This window comes from Oncorhynchus mykiss, chromosome 3 (genome assembly GCF_013265735.2).
Source record: "Oncorhynchus mykiss isolate Arlee chromosome 3, USDA_OmykA_1.1, whole genome shotgun sequence".
In the NCBI taxonomy this organism is placed as follows: Eukaryota; Metazoa; Chordata; class Actinopteri; order Salmoniformes; family Salmonidae; genus Oncorhynchus; species Oncorhynchus mykiss.
In genome coordinates, this window is record NC_048567.1 from 68,173,155 (window position 1) to 68,193,302 (window position 20,148).

The 20,148-nt window shown below is 40.3% G+C and overlaps 1 protein-coding gene across 2 annotated transcripts; it reads left to right on the forward strand.

Moving 5' to 3' along the window:
- Positions 1–493: 493 nt before the first annotated feature.
- Positions 494–4,619, forward strand: si:ch211-214p13.9 (cell surface glycoprotein CD200 receptor 1-A). Of its 2 annotated transcripts, XM_021597799.2 has the most exons (7): positions 494–1,339; positions 2,497–2,577; positions 2,951–3,256; positions 3,418–3,705; positions 4,092–4,200; positions 4,307–4,340; positions 4,435–4,619. In XM_021597799.2, exons 1-7 carry the CDS (start codon positions 1,222–1,224, stop codon positions 4,525–4,527), a joined length of 1,029 nt encoding a protein of 342 aa, XP_021453474.1. In that variant the 5' UTR covers positions 494–1,221; the 3' UTR covers positions 4,528–4,619. The 2 variants fall into 2 exon arrangements, with proteins under 2 accessions (XP_021453474.1, XP_021453475.1); XM_021597800.2 differs by lacking the exon at positions 2,497–2,577.
- Positions 4,620–20,148: the final 15,529 nt, after the last annotated feature.

The window sequence follows — 20,148 nt, forward strand, 5'->3', positions numbered from 1 at the left end:
CTGCAATTTAAAAAAAATCTTAGTTAGATTTTTAGCTAGATATCTCTTACCATTAGAATGCATTGACTTATCTTACTAAGGTAAATTATCTTAGTGCTCTGGCAGATAATATTGCTTTGTTTAAGATACACTATCTTCAAGTTATTTGATCTTAATAAGACATCTTACCAAGACAAATGATCTTAGTGCACTGGCAGCTCATTTTTCCTACTTTAACCTAAACAAGGCTCGAAACAAGTCAGAATATTTTAAAACAATAAAAATAATCTAGATGCATATTCTGGATTAGCTAAGTCAACTCAAAACAAGTAAATGCATTTTCTTGGTGAGTGGGATCAACTCAAAAAAGCAATTATTTTACAATACAAAAAAAATCTAGGTAACATTTACATTGTTTGCAGTGTACGGAGAGTGTTTGTTCAACACAAACACTTATGCACATATAGCATAGGCCAGCTTCACATCTATTAGCTGGTAATGACAGTGTTCACTCTGAGCTGCCAACATGACATTAGGAAAATGACATGACTTTGACTTAAAGTAACAAGTCAAGTAATGTAAGGACCTCAATGACCTATTGGCTGGTCTGCCACTTTTGAGTTTCCAATCTGATATTTATATGACATGCATAATAGTATTTCATTACGAAGGTAATAATAACTTAGAGAAAGAGTTTACATGTTAGGGCCCATTGAACAAATGAAATTCAATGACTTGGAACAGAATGACAGTAAGAACTAGGATTTGATTTGAATCTCCCACACAACAGTTATTGCTGTTTCATAGAGTTTAGAGGCTGTGTTGTACTCTGTGGTCATGTGACAGGCACGAGGGGAAACAGGCGTCACCCCTGTGTGGGAGATTGTCAGAAAGAGAGATGTACAGAGGAGAAAGGGGGACAGAGGGAAGGATTATTTAGTTGATTTAGGGGCTTGTTACAGTAGAGTAACGTCAGTAAAGGGATGAAAGGTGTAGATCAGGACAGAGACAGACAGGTTTTATGAGAGCAGAGAGATCAAGTCAGATTTAGAGTTTGGGGTACCGAGGCAAGGCATGACAAACCGTACAGTTATAACACATTGAGACGAGGAGACCGAATTGAACACTACTAGAGGCCACTTTGGGGTTCAGGGATAAGGGTATAGGGACCAGGGGGAGAGTTTAGGGTTTATTTTAGTTTTTTGGGGGGTGGGGACAGGTGGAACGAGCAGCAGTCTCTTGATGAGTACAGCATTGCTGTCAGGAGTCATAGAACGAACAACCACAGAGATGGGGAACACATGGATTATAGGATTCATCTCTCTCCTGGCTATTTCTGCTACCTGGAGTTTGGAAACCGGTTTGGGCATCTCATTACTTCATTTTGTTTATCCGTCTGGTTTTGGTTTCTGTTGACTACCGCGTTAAGAGTTAAATTATTCATAAAACATTCAAAGCATTGCTATAGCTTTAATATGATTTGATGAAATATCATACAGTCAAAATCTGTATTTAATGACTGAATTATATAGCTCAAAACTATGCTCTGACTAGGGAGACCCTTGCTTTAAATTGTAGACTGTGTGGGCTGCTTGTTGAATCTCCGAGGGCTGACGATTACTGTGACATGAATTGAGAATTCTGCTCTGATTGTTATTTTGAGGTCAAACTAAAAACCAAGTCAGTGGAACAGATTTGAATGATTATAAAAAAATCTAATGGAACCTTTAAAAAAATAGTTCCATTTGATTCTACCAATGGAAGGAAAATGCAGAGTGCCACATAGTAAAGACTAGAATATGTGGGTGGTGGCATGCTTTACAGAGGAAGGAACACATGTTTTCTCCTGTGTTTGAGAGGAGATTGAGACAATGATACAGCTTTTCTCCATGATGGGGGGACTCTGAGGAGGAAGTGATATTACTAGTCAGGCACTGTATGGGGGTCGTGTGGCTTTCTGTAACCACCATAGAGGTTGCACCTGTCGAAAGTAAACATAGGCAATAATAAAGGAGCACGCTGTGACCCAGAAAAAAAAACACTTCAGAAAGTTCAGTAACCTAACAGTCAACCTTCCATGATATCATGTCTTAGGTATGACACGGGGGGTTGTTTAAGAAGTGGAAAGTATGGTTATAAGCATACCTACAGTATAGGTCTTGGAAGCTAGATACTGTATGTAATATTTTATTTCCTCACAAAAACAAAAATCTAAAATACTTTTACTAACAAACTAATGAACTTTTCAATAATGGCTGAAATAATATCACTGGACATTTATGTAAAGTCAATAATTAAGTCAACCTACTTCCCTTACTCAACACTTTTTCTGATGCTGAGCCTTATAATCAACTGTTTTGATTCACTCTTCTATCAGTCCCATGCTTCAATGATTGCTGGATTGTTGATTGTTCGTGCACTTGATGAAATCACTAACTGTGTATGCTAATGACTGCCACAACATTTTTCTGACATGCTACTGTATACCACTAACATGCACATTGTTCCGTCTCTCAGGACATAACAACCACATTTCTGTGACCTCTCACACTACCCCTCCTTCCACTTCAATTACATCTACAGAACTTCGACTGCATGGTAAAAACCATTATGTCTAACCAAACCTTCACTGGAGCCACTCTATTAGCCTAAACTTGCATGGGGTCACATTCATGTTAAGAGAAGAATGGAACTTTATTTTCAGAAGAGTAGAAAAAGGAAATGATCTGTATTAGTTTCCTGTTCCTGGGACGAGACCGGTTAGTCTGCATGACTCTCAGAGATAAGGCTTTTAGACCGGCATAGCCCAATCAAGCTTCTCAATATACTGTAGACCAGTCTTGTACATTTTTACAGTGGTATCAAAATATGATTTTCAGATACCATAGAATTCATTTGCATTCATGCATTTAGTCATATTTTTATTGATTTTGTATTCAATATTAAGTCTTTTAACATCATATTTCCCCAGTTACCAGAAGTGAAAATTTTCATCTAGGCCATGAGGTCATCTTAACGTGCTGCAATAAGACTTGGAATGAAATGATCTACACCATCTGGAAAATAGACCGAGGTGGAACGGTGTGTCAAATATCATCAGGTGTTAATGACCAACCTCTTGACTCATGCAATGATGGAAAAGTCATGCTAAACACAACCAGTGGTGAATCTTACCTACGCATTCCTGAGTTCTCAATCAGTGATGAGGGATTCTATTACTGTGAGTCAGTATACAGAGGAGGGAGCAACTCTGCAAACATTAAGGTATCAGTTATAGGTAAGAAACTGATTTTTCTATGCATTAATCTGTAGCCTAGATTTTAGGATTATGTGATGTATGTCATATTTTTATTCCAAGTTAGAGCAGCCTGTGTTGTGTAGTGTTGGACTATACAGTAGGGCTGATTCTTCCCGCCTTCCTACCCCCTGTGTGAACAGTAGCTCCTCCCACACTGTCTGCCTCGCTGGAGTGGGAGGGCAGTAAGAGGGTGGCTGTGTGTTTAGCTGAAGGGGGGAAACCAGCTGCCTCCATCTCCTGGAGGAACACATGGAACTCTACTTCAACCACAGCCGGCACTATAAAGACCATACAGAACCAAGACGGCTCCTACTCTGTGGAGAGACGGTTGGTCCTGCCTGATGTCATCCCTATGGGCAACCTGACCTGTGATGTCAGACATCCCTCCTGGGTTGAGGTGCATACTGTGACACTACCGATCCCTGAAGGTAGAGACTGCTATTGTGAACCACATTGTTTGGGTCTATAAAATGCAGGTTGGGCGGAAGGATACTTACTGTATGACTAATATATCAGTATTTTAGAATAGGAGTGAACATCATAGCTTTTTTTTGTCAGAATTATCAGATTATTATTATGAGGCATTATGAAGTATGGAAGTTGGGAGAGATAATTAACCCCAATTCTCAAATGTCTATTAGAGGACGTTACTGCATTGGCATATTATTTGAAATTAATGCATTGTGAATTTCACTGTGAACATGACTTAGAAGTGAAATCTCAATGTTTATCAGATTGAATGTAAATGAAATACAATGGGATGATAATAGGTTTATTATGACTATTATTATTTATAATTGTATCTCCCTTTCAGGGGCCTCAATACCCTGGCTACATGTCATCATCTCCGTGGTAACCATCAGTGTCATTATGGCTACTCTGGGTGGTTTATACTTCACACAAAAACACCTCTGCAGAATTAGGTATGAATACAAATTATTCCGTTTTTTTTTACATCATTAATGAATACAAATGTTTTTTTCAATATCATTGCTTGTGTAATAAAGAGCTTTATCTGTGTATTCACAGCCCCGCCACACCATCTGAGTCCAAGGCTCCTCATGTATGTAGAGTATACACCATATCCTGCATTATGTTTCATGTCTTAGCTGGCAGTTTACTGTAAATGGTGATGATTGTGTGTGTTTCTCTCTCAGTCACAGGACTATGTGGAGGAAGTAGAGCCCTATGCCAGCTACGTGCAGCGTGTCAACTCCATCTACAACTCCTCTGCAGACCTGTTTACATAACACCCACACACACACACACACACACACACACAGACAGGCAGACAGACAGACAGACAGACAGACAGACAGACAGACAGACAGGCAGACAGACAGACAGACAGACAGACAGACAGACAGACAGACAGACAGACAGACAGACAGACAGGCAGGCAGGCAGGCAGGCAGGCAGGCAGGCAGACAGACAGACAGACAGACAGACAGACAGACAGACAGACAGACAGACAGACAGACAGACAGACAGACAGACAGACAGGCAGGCAGGCAGGCAGGCAGGCAGGCAGGCAGGCAGGCAGACAGACAGACAGACAGACAGACAGACAGACAGACAGACAAACCTCTGTACACCACTCTTTACAAAGTTGGAGGTTGATGAAACTGAGGAAAGCCACAATGAGCCAGTAAATGACACAGGTAGATAATGGAGGACATGACGCAGAGCTTCAGGTAGGAGAGGAAACCCTCACAGATCACGCCGGCCTGTGGAGGCAGATGAAAAAGGGATTCCACCCAGCAGACGTGTGGCACCACTGCAGACACAGCCCCCACTCCCCCTGCATCTCTACCGAACCACAGGCCTCTGTCTCAATGATAACCTTGAGAACTTGCCTCACAACTCCTAAACTTTCCTTACAGATAACTATATAATAATGACATCCTGGAGACGTGAGAAGATGGCCAAAGATTAGACAGTTCTACAGAGATTTCTACAACCAAAGTGACATGTGGGCAGATCAGAGATGATCTTTCCAGTTTCCTAATTTGCACACTGAGAACTATGACTGTGTGTAGTCTGTGTGCAGTCTGTATACCACAGCTCTCATAACACACACGTTTGACTGTTCCCACACGCCTGTGTATCATCTGCTACTCGTGGGCAAGAGTGCAATTTTGAGATGTTTAATCAAAATCAAAATGTATATTACACTGAAGCATGATTACATTGTTTTTGTTTAGTTAATATTTATGATTGAATTTAAATATCATGTTTATTATATTTCTTTATAATAACAACAGATTATTTACATTAGAAACTTACACCCTGAGCTGATGGGAAAAGGACGTGAAGCACACACCACATTCTCTGTGGTTTGATTCAGGAGAGAATAGTTTGAATCTGAGAACTAACTTTACAACTAAGCTTTTTAATTGAGTCAGTTGCTTTCGATTTAGAAAATGTGTATGCTTGTTGCAGAGTGCCAATTATACTGTGACATTCGGTGGAGCCTCTATTTAAAATTGTCCTGGGCCTAATAGTAAAGACGTATAGACTAATAGACTAAAAGACTAATAGTATAGACTAAAAGACTAATAGTAAAAATGTATTACATTTTAATGTGGCATGAACACAACAACCATGTTGTCGTCTGTTTGTCAAACAAATCACTTCCAAAAGTAAGCTACTTGCCCACGTTCATCCTCCAAAATTCCAGAATCCAAACAGTGCACTGTGCTCACGCCATTTGATTTGTGGAAGGAGACATCTGTAGTGCTATTGGTAGTGCTACAGTTCCAGGGATGTGTCAGAAATTTTTTGGGGCCATTTTCACAGCCATAATCATGAGCGCAATAGCTGGAGGTGGTGCAAAAGGTCTGACTTTTGATGAATAAACAAGTTGTAAGTGTGATGAGGGCTTGGACACTCACTGGACAATCAACACATTCCATGGCTTAATACTGCATGTGTTTTTCTCAAGTTTTGTAGGTTATTGACTGTCTTTGCATTGTCATAAACTCCAATTCAGCTGGGGCACAGTATATTTTTGTTCTGGTCCATTGTGGATTGATACTACAGTTTATTATTTCGCGTACAATAACAAATAATAGCAACAGTAAAAAAAAAAATCCAGGACTCAATAGCCTATGTTTGGAGCGTTGGCAGTCAACATTGTTGTAATTGGCTTCAATGAGCCTACATGTCTTTACGCATCATACTTCACCTAAAATAAAAACTACTAAACTCCTGTAAATGTGTAAAGCTAACGAAAGCATACAGGTTGCAGTGGTGGGTGGTTTATGGGGCTTTGGTGACAAAACGGATGGCACTGTGACAGACTGCATCAAATTTGCTGATTAGAGTGTTGGAGGCTGTTTTGTAAATGACATCGCCAAAGTCAGGGATCGGTAGGATAGTCAGTTTTAGAGGGTATGTTTGGCAGCATGACCGTCCAGAGTAGTGATACTAAATTTACGCCTATACGTGTCAAATAAGCGTGTGCAAACGTGCTAAATAAACAGCTGCAAACGGTCCTTCACAAGCCAAATTAATGCCTACAGCTGCTAAATATATACCTACACATGCTAACTTAACCCGCTTTAATATGCTAATTTTACCAGCCAAATTCCCTAGCTCCTCCTTTCATTAAATCGGTGTACAGTCAGTTTGATGCAACAACACCACAATTGAAGATGGCGAGAAGGAACTTCCTTATCCGCTGCAAACAGACTCTAAATGACTACACTCGGCTTCTGCTCTCCGATAATCCTGAACCTGATGCCCTTCAGTCCACGTTAACAAGGTTGGTTTTTTAAAATACTATTATTACTTAATCATAAAATGTATCTGCTAGCTAACACAGAGGACGGATCTGTATATGGCTATGCAGCTATGTTGGAGGCTCAGACACTGAGACAGCAGTGTAAGTAATTTAGGCCTACAGTATGTGTTGCTAATATTGTAAATCTGATTACGCCAAGGGAGTAGATATTTTGTTGTAATGAATGCTGGTATTTATGGGACCACGCAACCGTCATACCGCTCAGGAAGGAGACGCGTTCTGTCTCCTAGAGATGAACGTACTTTGGTGCGAAAAGTGCAAATCAGAACAACAGCAAAGGACCTTGTGAAGATGCTGGAGTAAACAGGTACAAAGGTATCTATATCCACAGTAAAAACGAGTCCTATATCGACACAACCTGAAATGACGCTCAGCAAGGAAGAAGCCAACGCTCCAAAACCGGCATAAAACATCTGACTACGGTTTGCAACTGCACATGGGGACAAAGATCGTACTTTTTGGAGAATTGTCCTCTGGTCTGATAAAACAAAAATAGAACTGTTTGGCCATAATGACCATTGTTATGTTTGAAGGAAAAAGAGGGATGCTTGCAAGCTGAAAAACACCATCCCAAGTGTGAAGCACCGGGGTGGCAGCATCATGTTGTGGGGGAGCTTTGCTGCAGGAGGGACTGGTGCACTTCACAAAATAGATGGCATCCTGAGGGAGGAGAATTATGTGGATATATTGCAGCAACATCTCAAAACATCAGTCAGGAATTTAAAGCTTGGTCACAAATAGGTCTTCCAAATGGACAATGATCCCAAGCAAACTTCCAAAATTGTGGCAAATTGGCTTAAGGAGAACAAAGTCAAGGTATTGGAGTGGCCATCACAAAGCCCTGACCTCAATCTTATGGAACATTTGTGGGCAGAACTGAAAAAGCGTGCAAGGAGAACTACAAACCTGGCTCAGTTGTACTAGCTAGGAGGAATGGGCCAAAATTCACCCAACTTATTGTGGGAAGCTTGTGGAAGGCTACCCGAAACGTTTGACCCAAGTTAAACAATTGAAAGGCAATGCTACCAAATACTAATTGAGTGTATGTAAACTTCTGACCCACTGGGAATGTGATGAAAGAAATAAAAGCTGAGATAATTCATTCTCTCTACTATTATTCTGACATTTCACATTCTTAAAATAAAGTGGTGATCCTAACTGACCTTAGACAGAGAATTTTTACTAGGATTAAATGTCAGGAATTGTGCAAAACTGAGTTTAAATGTATTTGGCTAAGGTGTATGTAAACTTCCGACTTCAACTGTATGTTATACGACTATATACTTCAATTAGATATGAATTATTGGCGAGGTATTCAAACGGTGACTGTTGCACTCTGGTCACATGCTTCATGTGATTAAAATAGGAAAATATAGGCTAACTGCATATATATTCTTTGTGTTGATGAAAATAATAACTGACTGATTTATTTGTAATTTTTTATTTATTTAAATGTTATTTTGGAGTGGGGTTTGTGGTTGCACTCGTCTCCATGCCCGGTGTCTCGAGGCGGGTGGGGTCGAGCGCACCTGCTGTCAACTTGTATGGAGCAGAATTGGATTTTCACTGATATTTGATTAAGAAGCCAGCTGTTATGAACAAATCTCTTTTCTTTCTTAATTTTATTGTGTTCTTATTAAACTATGAGCTTGCTTGTTTGAGGGAAGTTTGTAATGATGCATTTTCCTTTCTCCTCCCAAGCCCAATGTTGTTATTATGACTTTATCATTGTTATTATTAGGCTATAATTAATTTATCAAATAGTAAATTACCTGTTTTAATTGAACTTTCATTTTGAAAAATGTCTCCAGGAAGGCAGATGGTTACATGGTAGCTAATGATAAAATCTAAACATTCATTTGGACACAATGGAAGATGCTCATAGTAGACAATGACCTAGACCACGTTATGTTTATTTCCAGATGCGGTCAATGTCTTGTAGCTTTTTTTTTTTTTTTTTTTTTTAATTGGTTACCTTAATTATGGTTTCAAAATGTAAGGTTAGAATTGGGAGGATTGAGAGGTTGCGTCCATGCGTCTCAGCTCAGTGAACGGTTTGGGCAAGAGAAATTATTTGAATTTTCAAGACTTCACCTCCATGCCGGCTTCAGTATCATGTACTGATTTAATCTTTGACAGGTGTTTTTAACTTATGTAAAGTTGGATGTATATGTTTTGTTTATATCTTAATGTTTGACAAATGTGTATTTATTAAGGATCCCCATTAGCTGTTGCCTTGAGCAGCTAGTCTTCCTGGGGTCCAGCGACATTATTAAGGTAGTCATATACAATAAAAAATATTACATGACATTTAATTTCATAACACTTTTCACAACACATTAAGTGTGTGCCCTAAGGCCACTACTCTACTATCACATATCTACAATACAAAATCTATGTGATGTGTGTAGAGTGAGTGTGTTATCATGTGTATGCATGTCTCTGTGTCTTTGTGTCTGTGTCTTCACGGTCACCGTTGTTCCATAAGTTGTCACACCCTGATCTGTTTCACCTGTCCTTGTGCTTGTCTCTACCCCCCTCCAGGTGTCGCTCATCTTCCCCATTATTCCCTGTGTATTTATACCTGTGTTCTATGTTTGTCTGCTGCCAGTTCGTCTTGTTTGTCAAGTCAAACAGTGGTTTGTCTCAGCTCCTGCTTTTTCCCAGTCTCTCGTTTTCTCGCACCCCTGGTTTTGACCTTTGCCTGTCCTGTCTTTAAGCCCTCCTGCCTGACCACTCTGCCTGCCGTCCTGTGCCTTTGCCCCTAACCTGGATTACCGACCTCTACCTGACCTGAGCCTGCCTGCCGTCCTGTGCCTCTACTCTACTCTGGATTATCGACCCCTACCTGCCTTGACCTGTCGTTTGCCTGCCCCTGTTGCTGTAATACACATTGTTACTTCAACAGTCTGCATTTGGGTCTTACCTGAAACGTGATATAAGATGTGTTTTCTATTTTTTTCCTCATTATATTGCTTGCATCAGTTACCTGATGTAGCCATGGCTCTATGTAACACTGTGCACCTCCCATAATAATCTCTGGACTTTGAGACTGTAAAGAGACCTCGGGTGGCATGTCTTGTGGGGTATGCATGGGTGTCTGAGCTGTGTTAGTAGCTAGTAGTTTAAACAGACAGCTCAGCATGTCAATACATGTCAAAACAAGTAGTGATGAAGTAAATCTTTCCTCTCCTTTGAGCCATGAGAGGTTGACATACAAATGATTAATGTTAGCTCGCTGTGCACATTGAAGGGCCAGCCATGCTGCTCTGTTCTGAGCCAATTGTCATTTTCCTAAGTTCCTTTTTGTGGCACCTGACCACACAACTGGACTGTTGTCCAGGTGGAACATAACTAGGACCTGCTTTGTTGATTTTGTTAAAAAGGCAGAGCAGCGCTTTGTTATAGACAGCTTACTCTTAGCTACTGTTGCATCAACATGCTTTCACCATGACAATTCACAATCCAGGGTTACGCCAAGCTGTTTAGTCACTTCAACTTGCTCAATTTCCACATAATTCACTACACTTAGTTGAGGTTTAGTGAATGCTTTGTCCCAAATACAATGCTTTTAGTTTTTGAGATATTTGGGACTAACTTATTTCTTGAAACTCATTCTGAAACTGAGCGTTGCAGTAATTTTACAGACTGTAGTAGCTGACGTGTTTAATGTTGAGTCATCACATAGACACGCTTTACTCAAAGCCAATGGCATGTCATTAAAGATTGAAAAAAGTAAGGGGCTTCATAGCTGCCCTGGTGAAATCCTGACTCTATCTGGATTATGTTGGAGAGTCTGCCATTATTAAAGAACACCCTTTGCGTTCTGTTAGACAGGTAACTTTTTATCCACAATATAACGGGGGGTGTAAAGCCATAACACAAGTTTTTTCCAGCAGCAGATAGTGTCAAAGGTTGAAGTCTAACAAAACAGCCCCCACAAACATTTTTACCATCAATTTCTTTCAGCCAATCATTAGTCATTTGGGTAAGCACCATGCATGTTGAATGTCCTTCCATATAAGTGTGCTGAAGGTCTGTTTGCAATTTGTTTACTGTAAAATAACATTGTGTCTGGTCAAACACCAACAGGCTGATTGGTCAAATCAAATTGTATTGGTCACATACACATGGTTAGCAGATGTTAACGTGAGTGTAGCGAAATGCTTGTGCTTCTAGTTCCGACAGTGCAGTAATATCTAACAAGTAATCTAACAATTCCACAAAAACAACTACCTTTACACACAAATGTTAAGGGATGAAATAAGAATATGTACATATAAATATATGGATGAGCGATGGCCGAGCGGCATAGGCAAGATGCAATAGATGGTATAAAATACAATATATACATATGAGATAAGTAATGTAAGATTTTTACACATTATTAACGTGGCATTATTTAAGGTGACTACTGATTCATTTATTAAATTGGCCAATGATTTGAGTCTGTATGTAGGCAGCAGCCTCTGTGTGTTAGTGATGGCTGCTTAACAGTCTGATGGCCTTGAGATAGAAGCTGTTTTTCAGTCTCTGTGTCCCAGCTTTGATGCACCTGTACAGACCTTACCTTCTGGATGGTAGTGTGGTGAACAGGCAGTGGTTTGGGTGGTTGTCATTGATGATCTTATTGGCCTTCCTATGACATGACAAGCCACATTTCTTCAGCCTCCTGAGGTTGAAGAGGCGTGTTGCGCCATTTTCACCACACTGTCTGTGTGGGTGGAGTATTTCAGTTTGTCCGTCATGTGTAAGCCTAGGAACTTAATACTTTCCACCTTCTCCACTACTGTCCCGTCGACGTGGATAGAGGGGGGTGCTCCCTCTGCTGTTTCCTGAAATCTACGATCAATCATGTCCTTTGTTTTGTTTGATGTTGAGTGAGAGGTTGTTTTCCTGACATCACACTCCGAGTGCCCTCATCTCCTCGCCCTCGTCTCGTCGTTGTTGAAAATCAAGCCCACTACTGTTGTATCATCTGAAAATTTGATGATTGAGTTGGAGGCGTTCATGGCCACGCAGTCTTGGGTGAACAGGGAGTACAGGAGGGGGCTGAGCACGCACCCTTGTGTGCCCCAGTGTTGAAGATCAGCGAAGTGGAGATGTTGTTTCCTACCTTCACCACCTGGGGGTGGCCCGTCAGAAAGTCCAGGATCCAATTGCACAGAGATGGATGAGACCCAGGGCCTCAAGCGTAATTATGAGCTTGGCGAGTACTATGGTGTTGAATGCTGAGCTGTAGTCAATGAACAACATTTTTACATAGGTATTCTTGTTGTCCAGATGGGATAGGGCAGTGTGCAGTGTGATGGCGATTGCATCGTCTGTGGACCTGTTGGGGCGGTATGCAAACTGAAATGGGTCTAGGGTGGCAGGTAAGGTGGAGATGATATGATCCTTGACTAGTCTCTCAAAGCACTTTATGATGACAGAAGTGAGTGCTATGGGGCGGTAGTCATTTAGTTCAGTTATCTTTGCTTTCTTTGGTACAGGAACAATGGTGGCCATCTTGAAGTGGGGACAGCAGACTTGGATAGGGAGTGATTGAATATGTCCATAAACACACCAGCCAACTGGTCTGCACATGCTCCGAGGGTGACCTAGGGATGCCTTCTGGGCCAGCAGCCTTGCAAGGATTAACACGTTTAAATGTCTTACGTCAGCCATGGAGAAGGAGAGGGGTGGGGGCATAGTCCTTGGTAGCGGTCTGCGTCGGTGGCACTGTATTATCCTCAAAGCATGCAAAGAAGGTGTTTAGTTTGTCTGGAAGCAAGATGTCGATGTCCGTGATGTGGCTGGTTTTCTTTTTGTAGTCCGTGACTCCACTTTGTCCCTATACCGACATTTCGCTTGTTTGATTGCCTTGAGGAGGGAATAACTGCACTGTTTATATTCTGCCAAATTCCCCGACATCTTTCCATGTTTTAATGTTCTGGTAGAATTTAGGTAGCCTTTTTTCTCTAATCCTTATCTGTTATTTGAGTCAGTAAAGGGTGCTTTATTATTATTGGGTAGAATAATTACTTTTGCTTCCCTCAATGCCTGAAGGCACACACTTTATTGTAGGAGTAGATTGAAGATATGGCAAATAGGAGTGGCAATATCGTCCACTATTATCCTCAGTAATTTTCCATCCAGGTTGTCAGACCCAGGTGGGGCTATCATTGTTGATAGACAACAATATTTTTTTCACCACACTCACTTTTCGGAATTCAAAATTACAATCCTTGTCTTTCATCATTTGGTCAGTTATACTTGGATGTGTAATGTCAGCGTTAAATTTGCTAATCTTGCAGATGAAAAAATAATTAAAGTAGTTGGGAATATCAGTGGGTTTTGTGATGAATGAGCCATCTGATTCATTGAATGATGGAGCTGAGTTTGCATTTTTGCCAAAAATGTAATTTAAGGTGCTCCAAAACGTTGTACTGTCATTATTTATATAATTATCTTTGTATAGTTTGTGTGAAATTTTCTCAGATGGATCTCATTGCTCTTTCATTGCTTGTTGCGAATCTTGTAACAACGACAAACATCCATGAGTGATTTAAAGGTAACTACAATTAATTTGAAAGAATTGAAGAAGAATTAAAACGTAAACAAATATTGTCTCAGCTTAAAAGAGAAAAGGTATAGATTACACTTCTACAGGAGACACATATGACTAACTTGGAACATTAGAAATTAAAGCGAGACTGAATATTCAAAGTCTTTTATTCGTCGTATAATTAGAAAAGCAGAGGGGCTACCATTCTTATCCACAAAAATATCCCTTATACACTGGATAAGATTGTTATAGATTCTGAAGGTAGATATGTTATTATTACTGACTTTCTGTATGGCAAGCATGTCTGGCTGGGATCAATTTACAGACACCATTCTGTGTTTGAGGAGGAGACTACAATTGTCCATTGAACCCACTGGTCGATTAAAAAACCTCCCAACCAGAAAGTATCTAGGAAAACGAAGGTTATGTAGTAGTGGTGTGTGCGTAAAATCACTGAGGAGGCCAAGCCAGTAGAAAAGCTATATTACAACATATGTTGTGATAATTGCGTAGTTTCCTCTATAACCCATTTGTTCATACTAGGGTTGAATGGCGGGAACCCGGTTACCAAGATTTACCAGGATTTATCACCCAAAACCACTTTCTTTTCCAAGGATACATTTCTGCGAGAAACCGGTAAATTATAATAAATTATTTAGTTGAACAGCATGGCGTGAAATGGAACTGTTAAATTATATGCAATGTCTAAATCTGGCTTCTCTATGGCCTCTGCATGATGAATCAACGATCAGGGTGGGAACAGACAGCCCATCTCAGTATGGAGTGCAGTTCACAATACATGTAGACCTATCATCTCATCATGGTTACTTTTTTTGTGGCAGGTACAGTGGTTCCTCAATTAAAGGTTTTGAGATTATGCAGTGGGATTTCGGAGATACTTCGTGGTTTAGTACATTACCCTGCGTCACTACTTCATTGCTCCTGACCACCGCAAGGGAGAGTTAGAGCACTGATTATGCTTTTGGGTCCCAAGGCGCTAATGTGTCTCTACCTGAATGGATGCTGTCAATAAATGGGCTATATAAACCAAATAGAAACTGATAATTGTGCACGACTTCAAAATTCAATTTCAATGAACTGAATGATGAGGGTGAAGAAGGTGATTGAATTTTGAACACTAGTGTAAGAATTACTATTCCTCTGTCTTTGCACGCACACCCGAAAAAATACACATCTTTTTTTGTTTCTACTTGGTCAGAAGAAGCTGTAACTGGACTGTTGCGTAACTGTTGTTACACTAAGGTTTTTCATCTAAGAGAAAATAAAATGTTCTATTATATTCCATGATATTCTTAAGATATACAGTTGATGTCAGTAGTTTACATACAGTACACCTTAGCAAAATACATTTGAACTCATTTTTTTCACAATTCCTGATATTTAATCCTAGTAAAACTTCCCTTTTAGGTAATGTAGGATCACCACTTTATTTTAAGAATGTGAAATGTCAGAATAATAGTAGAGAGAATGATTTAATTCAGCTTTTATTTCTTTCATCACATTCCCAGTGGGTCAGAAGTTTACATACACTCAATTAGTGTTTGTAGCATTGGCTTTCAATGGGTCAAACGTTTCGGGTAGCCTTCCACAAGCTTCCCACAATAAATTGGGTGAATTTTGGCCCATTCCTCCTGCCCACAAATGTTCCATAAGTTTGAGGTCAGGGCTTTGTGATGGCCACTCCAATACCTTGACTTTGTTGTCCTTAAGCCAATTTGCCACAACTTTGGAAGTATGCTTGGGGTCATTGTCCATTTGGAAGAATCGTTCGCGACCAAGCTTTAACTTCATGACTGATGTTGGTTCAATATATCCACATAATTCTCCTCCCTCAGGATGCCATCTATTTTGTGAAGTACACCAGTCCCTCCTGCAGCAAAGCTCCCCCACAACATGATGCTGCCACCCCCGTGCTTCACGGTTGGGATGGTGGTCTTTGGCTTGCAAGCCTCCCCCTTTTTACTCAAAACATAACGATGGTCATTATGGCCAAACAGTTCTATTTTTGTTTCATCAGACCAGAGGACAATTCTCCAAAAAGTACGATCTTTGTCCCCAAGTGCAGTTGCAAACCGTAGTCAGATTTTTTATGCCGGTTTTGGAGCAGTGGCTTCTTCCTTGCTGAGCGGCCTTTCAGCTTGTGTCGATGTAGGACTCGTTTTACTGTGGATATAGATACCTTTGTACCTGTTTCCTCCAGCATCTTCAAATCAAATTTTATTTGTCACATACACATGGTTAGCAGATGTTAATGCGAGTGTAGCGAAATGCTGTTGTTCTGATTTGCACTTTTCGCACCAAAGTACGTTCATCTCTAGGAGACAGAATGCGTCTCTTTCCTGAGTGGTATGACGGCTGCGTGGTTCCATGGTATTTATACTTGCATACTATTGTTTGTACAGATGAATGTGGTATCTTCAGGCATTTGGAAATTGCTCCCAAGGATGAACCAGACTTGTGTACAATTTTTTGGGGCTAATTTATTTTTATTTTCCCATGATGTCAAGCAAAGAGGCACTGAGTGTGAAGGTAGGCCTTGCAGTACACCACCAATTGAATAAATTATGTCAATTAGCCTATCAGAAGCTTCTGAAGCCATTACATCATTTTCGGGAATTTTAAAAGCTGTTTAAAGGCACAGTCAACTTAGTGTATGCAAACTTCTGACCCACTGGAATTGTGATACAGAGATTTATAAGTGAAATAATCTGTAAACAATTGTTGGAAAAATGACTTGTGTCATGCACAAAGTAGATGTCCTAACCGACTTGCCCAAACTATAGTTTGTTAACAATAAATTTGTGTAGTGGTTGAAAAACGAGTTTCAATGACTACAACATAAGTGTATGTAAACTTCCGACTTCAACTGTAAATGTTAATTGCATTTTTTTTATCACAGAAACACTGAGCAAATATGGAAAGAATAGATTTTGAAATGTTAATTCTATAAAGCAGCCTGTGTAATCATCTGCCAGAGAGTAGCCCCAATCGGCCCGAGTCCCAAGTAATACATTTGGGCCAGATAACACTGGATTTGGCCCGAGCTCAATCCCCGCATCCTATCCATAAGTAATATTGCTGAAGGTGGCCCAGACTCGGGCCACATGATGTCGGCTGAGTCTGACTCTCAGCCGAGTGCCCCGACTCTCAGCCGGAATCGGTCCAGTTCCACTGTGCTAGCTGGGTATCCTATGTATTGGATAACGACACAATTATTTGGGATTTTTTGGGCTTGGGCTCATTAAATGTCTTTAATGTAGGGCTCATAAAATGTATTTAATGTATGGCTCATCAGGCTCAGGGAGCATCAGGCTTGATTTTTTAAATCAAAGCTCTACTCAAATCCAAACATGGGCCTATTTCTTTGCTTTATTACGTTTTTGAATGACACTTCATGGTTACCTGGGAGAAAAGTGATTTATTCTCGGGATGGAACATTTGTAAAATACAGGGAAAATATTCAACCCTAGTTCATATGCCACCGTGATATGCAGTACAATAAGGCCGTGACAACCAAAAGAGAACAATCACACAATGGCAGAATAATTTCAACGACACTGTCCCGTTCTGACCATAGTTCTGTTATTTTATTATTTGTTTTAGTATGGTCAGGGCGTGAGTTGGGGTGGGCAGTCTATGTTTGTTTTTCTATGTTGGTTTTTGTGTTCGGCCTAGTATGGTTCTCAATCAGAGGCAGGTGTCGTTAGTTGTAGCCTGGGTTTCACTTTTGCTTGGTGGGTGTTTGTTTCCGTGTGATTGTTTGTTGCCACACGGTACTGTTTCGGTTTCGTTCATGTTCACGTTTATTGTTTTGTATTTCACAGTGTTCAGTTTATGTCTGTAAATAAACATTATGGACACTTACCATGCTGCGCATTGGTCCTCCGATCCTTCTCGCTACTCCTCCTTAGAAGAGGAGGAAGAATGCCGTTACAGACACATACGTTTGTTTCATCACAAAACCAGAAAGCAACATCTGTCTGGTGAAGTCTACAAATCAAATATTGCATACAAACAGTTATATCACCTGTAGCGTGGTCAAGAAAGTTAATGTTTTCAACAGTTTTCTAAACAACTAGTGATTTAGAACCACAGAGTTACCGCAAGTCAGCACAGACAACAGGAGCACTGCCTCCGCTATTCCAGCACCATTTACACTTAAACATTTAAACATCATCAAATCAATAAAGCTATGTATGCTTAGTTTAATACACAGAAAACAAACTTTAAAATGCCAAAAACTATTTAGTCCAATCAATGTTGCTAAATATCATGTGGCTGTCCATGGTACTAATTTATTTTATTATACTGCACACACGCACAGAAATCAGTACCATCGACGGTCACATGATATTTAGCAACATTGGTTGGACTAAATCCTTTTTGAGTGTGTGTATGTGCAAGTAAAACAAAAATGTTGACTCATCCTATTTGTAGATTAGTTGACTAGCCAATGCCATCCTCCTCTCTTTCATGTTGGCAAAACAGTCTATGGCTCTGACATAGTGTACAATTATTTTGTTGTCATTGGCTACCTAGCTAAAATGCTTGCTAGCCTGACTTCCTAGAATGTGCAACAATGAACAGACTAAGTTAGCTAGCTAGCTAGTTAATGTGAGCCTACTAGGCTATATCTAGGCTACATATTGAATATCAATCATCTCAGGCCAGTGGCACAACATTTTAACTTATGATTAGATCAAAATAGGCGTCATAATCATTGGAATGTACAGTCAAAGCCACAAGTCCAAATCTCTATATCCATCCATGTCTTAGGAGAGGGCTGATTTAGCTAGCTAGCTACTGCAAGACATCAACACATGCAGACCAGAAAGATACCATTTTTTCTGAAATTGACCTTTTGCTGATGGGCAAATTATTTTATAATGATTTTTATCAAAGGAGGCCAAATGCTGCTTTCATCAATCAATCAAATGCTGCTTTCATCAATCAATCAAATGCTGCTTTCATCAATCAATCAAATGCTGCTTTCATCAATCAATCAAATGCTGCTTTCATCAATCAATCAAATGCTGCTTTCATCAATCAATCAAATGCTGCTTTCATCAATCAATCAAATGCTGCTTTCATCAATCAATCAAATGCTGCTTTCATCAATCAATCAAATGCTGCTTCCATCAATCAATCAAATGCTGCTTCCATCAATCAATCAATCAAATGCTGCTTTCATCAATCAATCAAATGCTGCTTTCATCAATAATAAAATGCTGCTTTCATCAATCAATCAAATGCTGCTTTCATCAATCAATCAAATGCTGCTTTCATCAATCAATCAAATGCTGCTTTCATCAATCAATCAAATGCTGCTTTCATCAATCAATCAAATGCTGCTTTCATCAATCAATCAAATGCTGTGGCGACAACATGTTATAATCTTTTGGTCGAGGCAGCATCAGATACATGGGCTACACATACTGAGATAGATGGGTTCTGTTTCCCTGTCCAGACAGCATCAGATACATGGGCTACACATACTGAGATAGATGGGTTCTGTTTCCCTGTCCAGACAGCATCAGATACATGGGCTACACATACTGAGATAGATGGGTTCTGTTTCCCTGTCCAGACAGCATCAGATACATGGGCTACACATACTGAGATAGATGGGTTCTGTTTCCCTGTCCAGACAGCATCAGATACATGGGCTACACATACTGAGATAGATGGGTTCTGTTTCCCTGTTCAGACAGCATCAGATACATGGGCTACACATACTGAGATAGATGGGTTCTGTTTCCCTGTTCAGACAGCATCAGATACATGGGCTACACATACTGAGATAGATGGGTTCTGTTTCCCTGTTCAGACAGCATCAGATACATGGGCTACACATACTGAGATAGATGGGTTCTGTTTCCCTGTTCAGACAGCATCAGATACATGGGCTACACATACTGAGATAGATGGGTTCTGTTTCCCTGTCCAGACAGCATCAGATACATGGGCTACACATACTGAGATAGATGGGTTCTGTTTCCCTGTCCAGACAGCATCAGATACATGGGCTACACATACTGAGATAGATGGGTTCTGTTTCCCTGTTCAGACAGCATCAGATACATGGGCTACACATACTGAGATAGATGGGTTCTGTTTCCCTGTCCAGACAGCATCAGATACATGGGCTACACATACTGAGATAGATGGGTTCTGTTTCCCTGTTCAGACAGCATCAGATACATGGGCTACGCATACTGAGATAGATGGGTTCTGTTTCCCTGTCCAGACAGCATCAGATACATGGGCTACACATACTGAGATAGATGGGTTCTGTTTCCCTGTTCAGACAGCATCAGATACATGGGCTACACATACTGAGATAGATGGGTTCTGTTTCCCTGTTCAGACAGCATCAGATACATGGGCTACACATACTGAGATAGATGGGTTCTGTTTCCCTGTCCAGACAGCATCAGATACATGGGCTACACATACTGAGATAGATGGGTTCTGTTTCCCTGTTCAGACAGCATCAGA

What these genes read in the sequence shown, in the direction of transcription:
- si:ch211-214p13.9 (XM_021597799.2), top strand. Translation starts at nt 1,222, where the DNA reads ATGAGTACAGCATTGCTGTCAGGAGTCATAGAACGAACAACCACAGAG. An exon ending in TACCTGGAGTTTGGAAACCG is followed by an intron (nt 1,340 to 2,496) that starts GTTTGGGCATCT and finishes TCCGTCTCTCAG; the next exon opens with GACATAACAACCACATTTCT. An exon ending in TACAGAACTTCGACTGCATG is followed by an intron (nt 2,578 to 2,950) that starts GTAAAAACCATT and finishes ATATTTCCCCAG; the next exon opens with TTACCAGAAGTGAAAATTTT.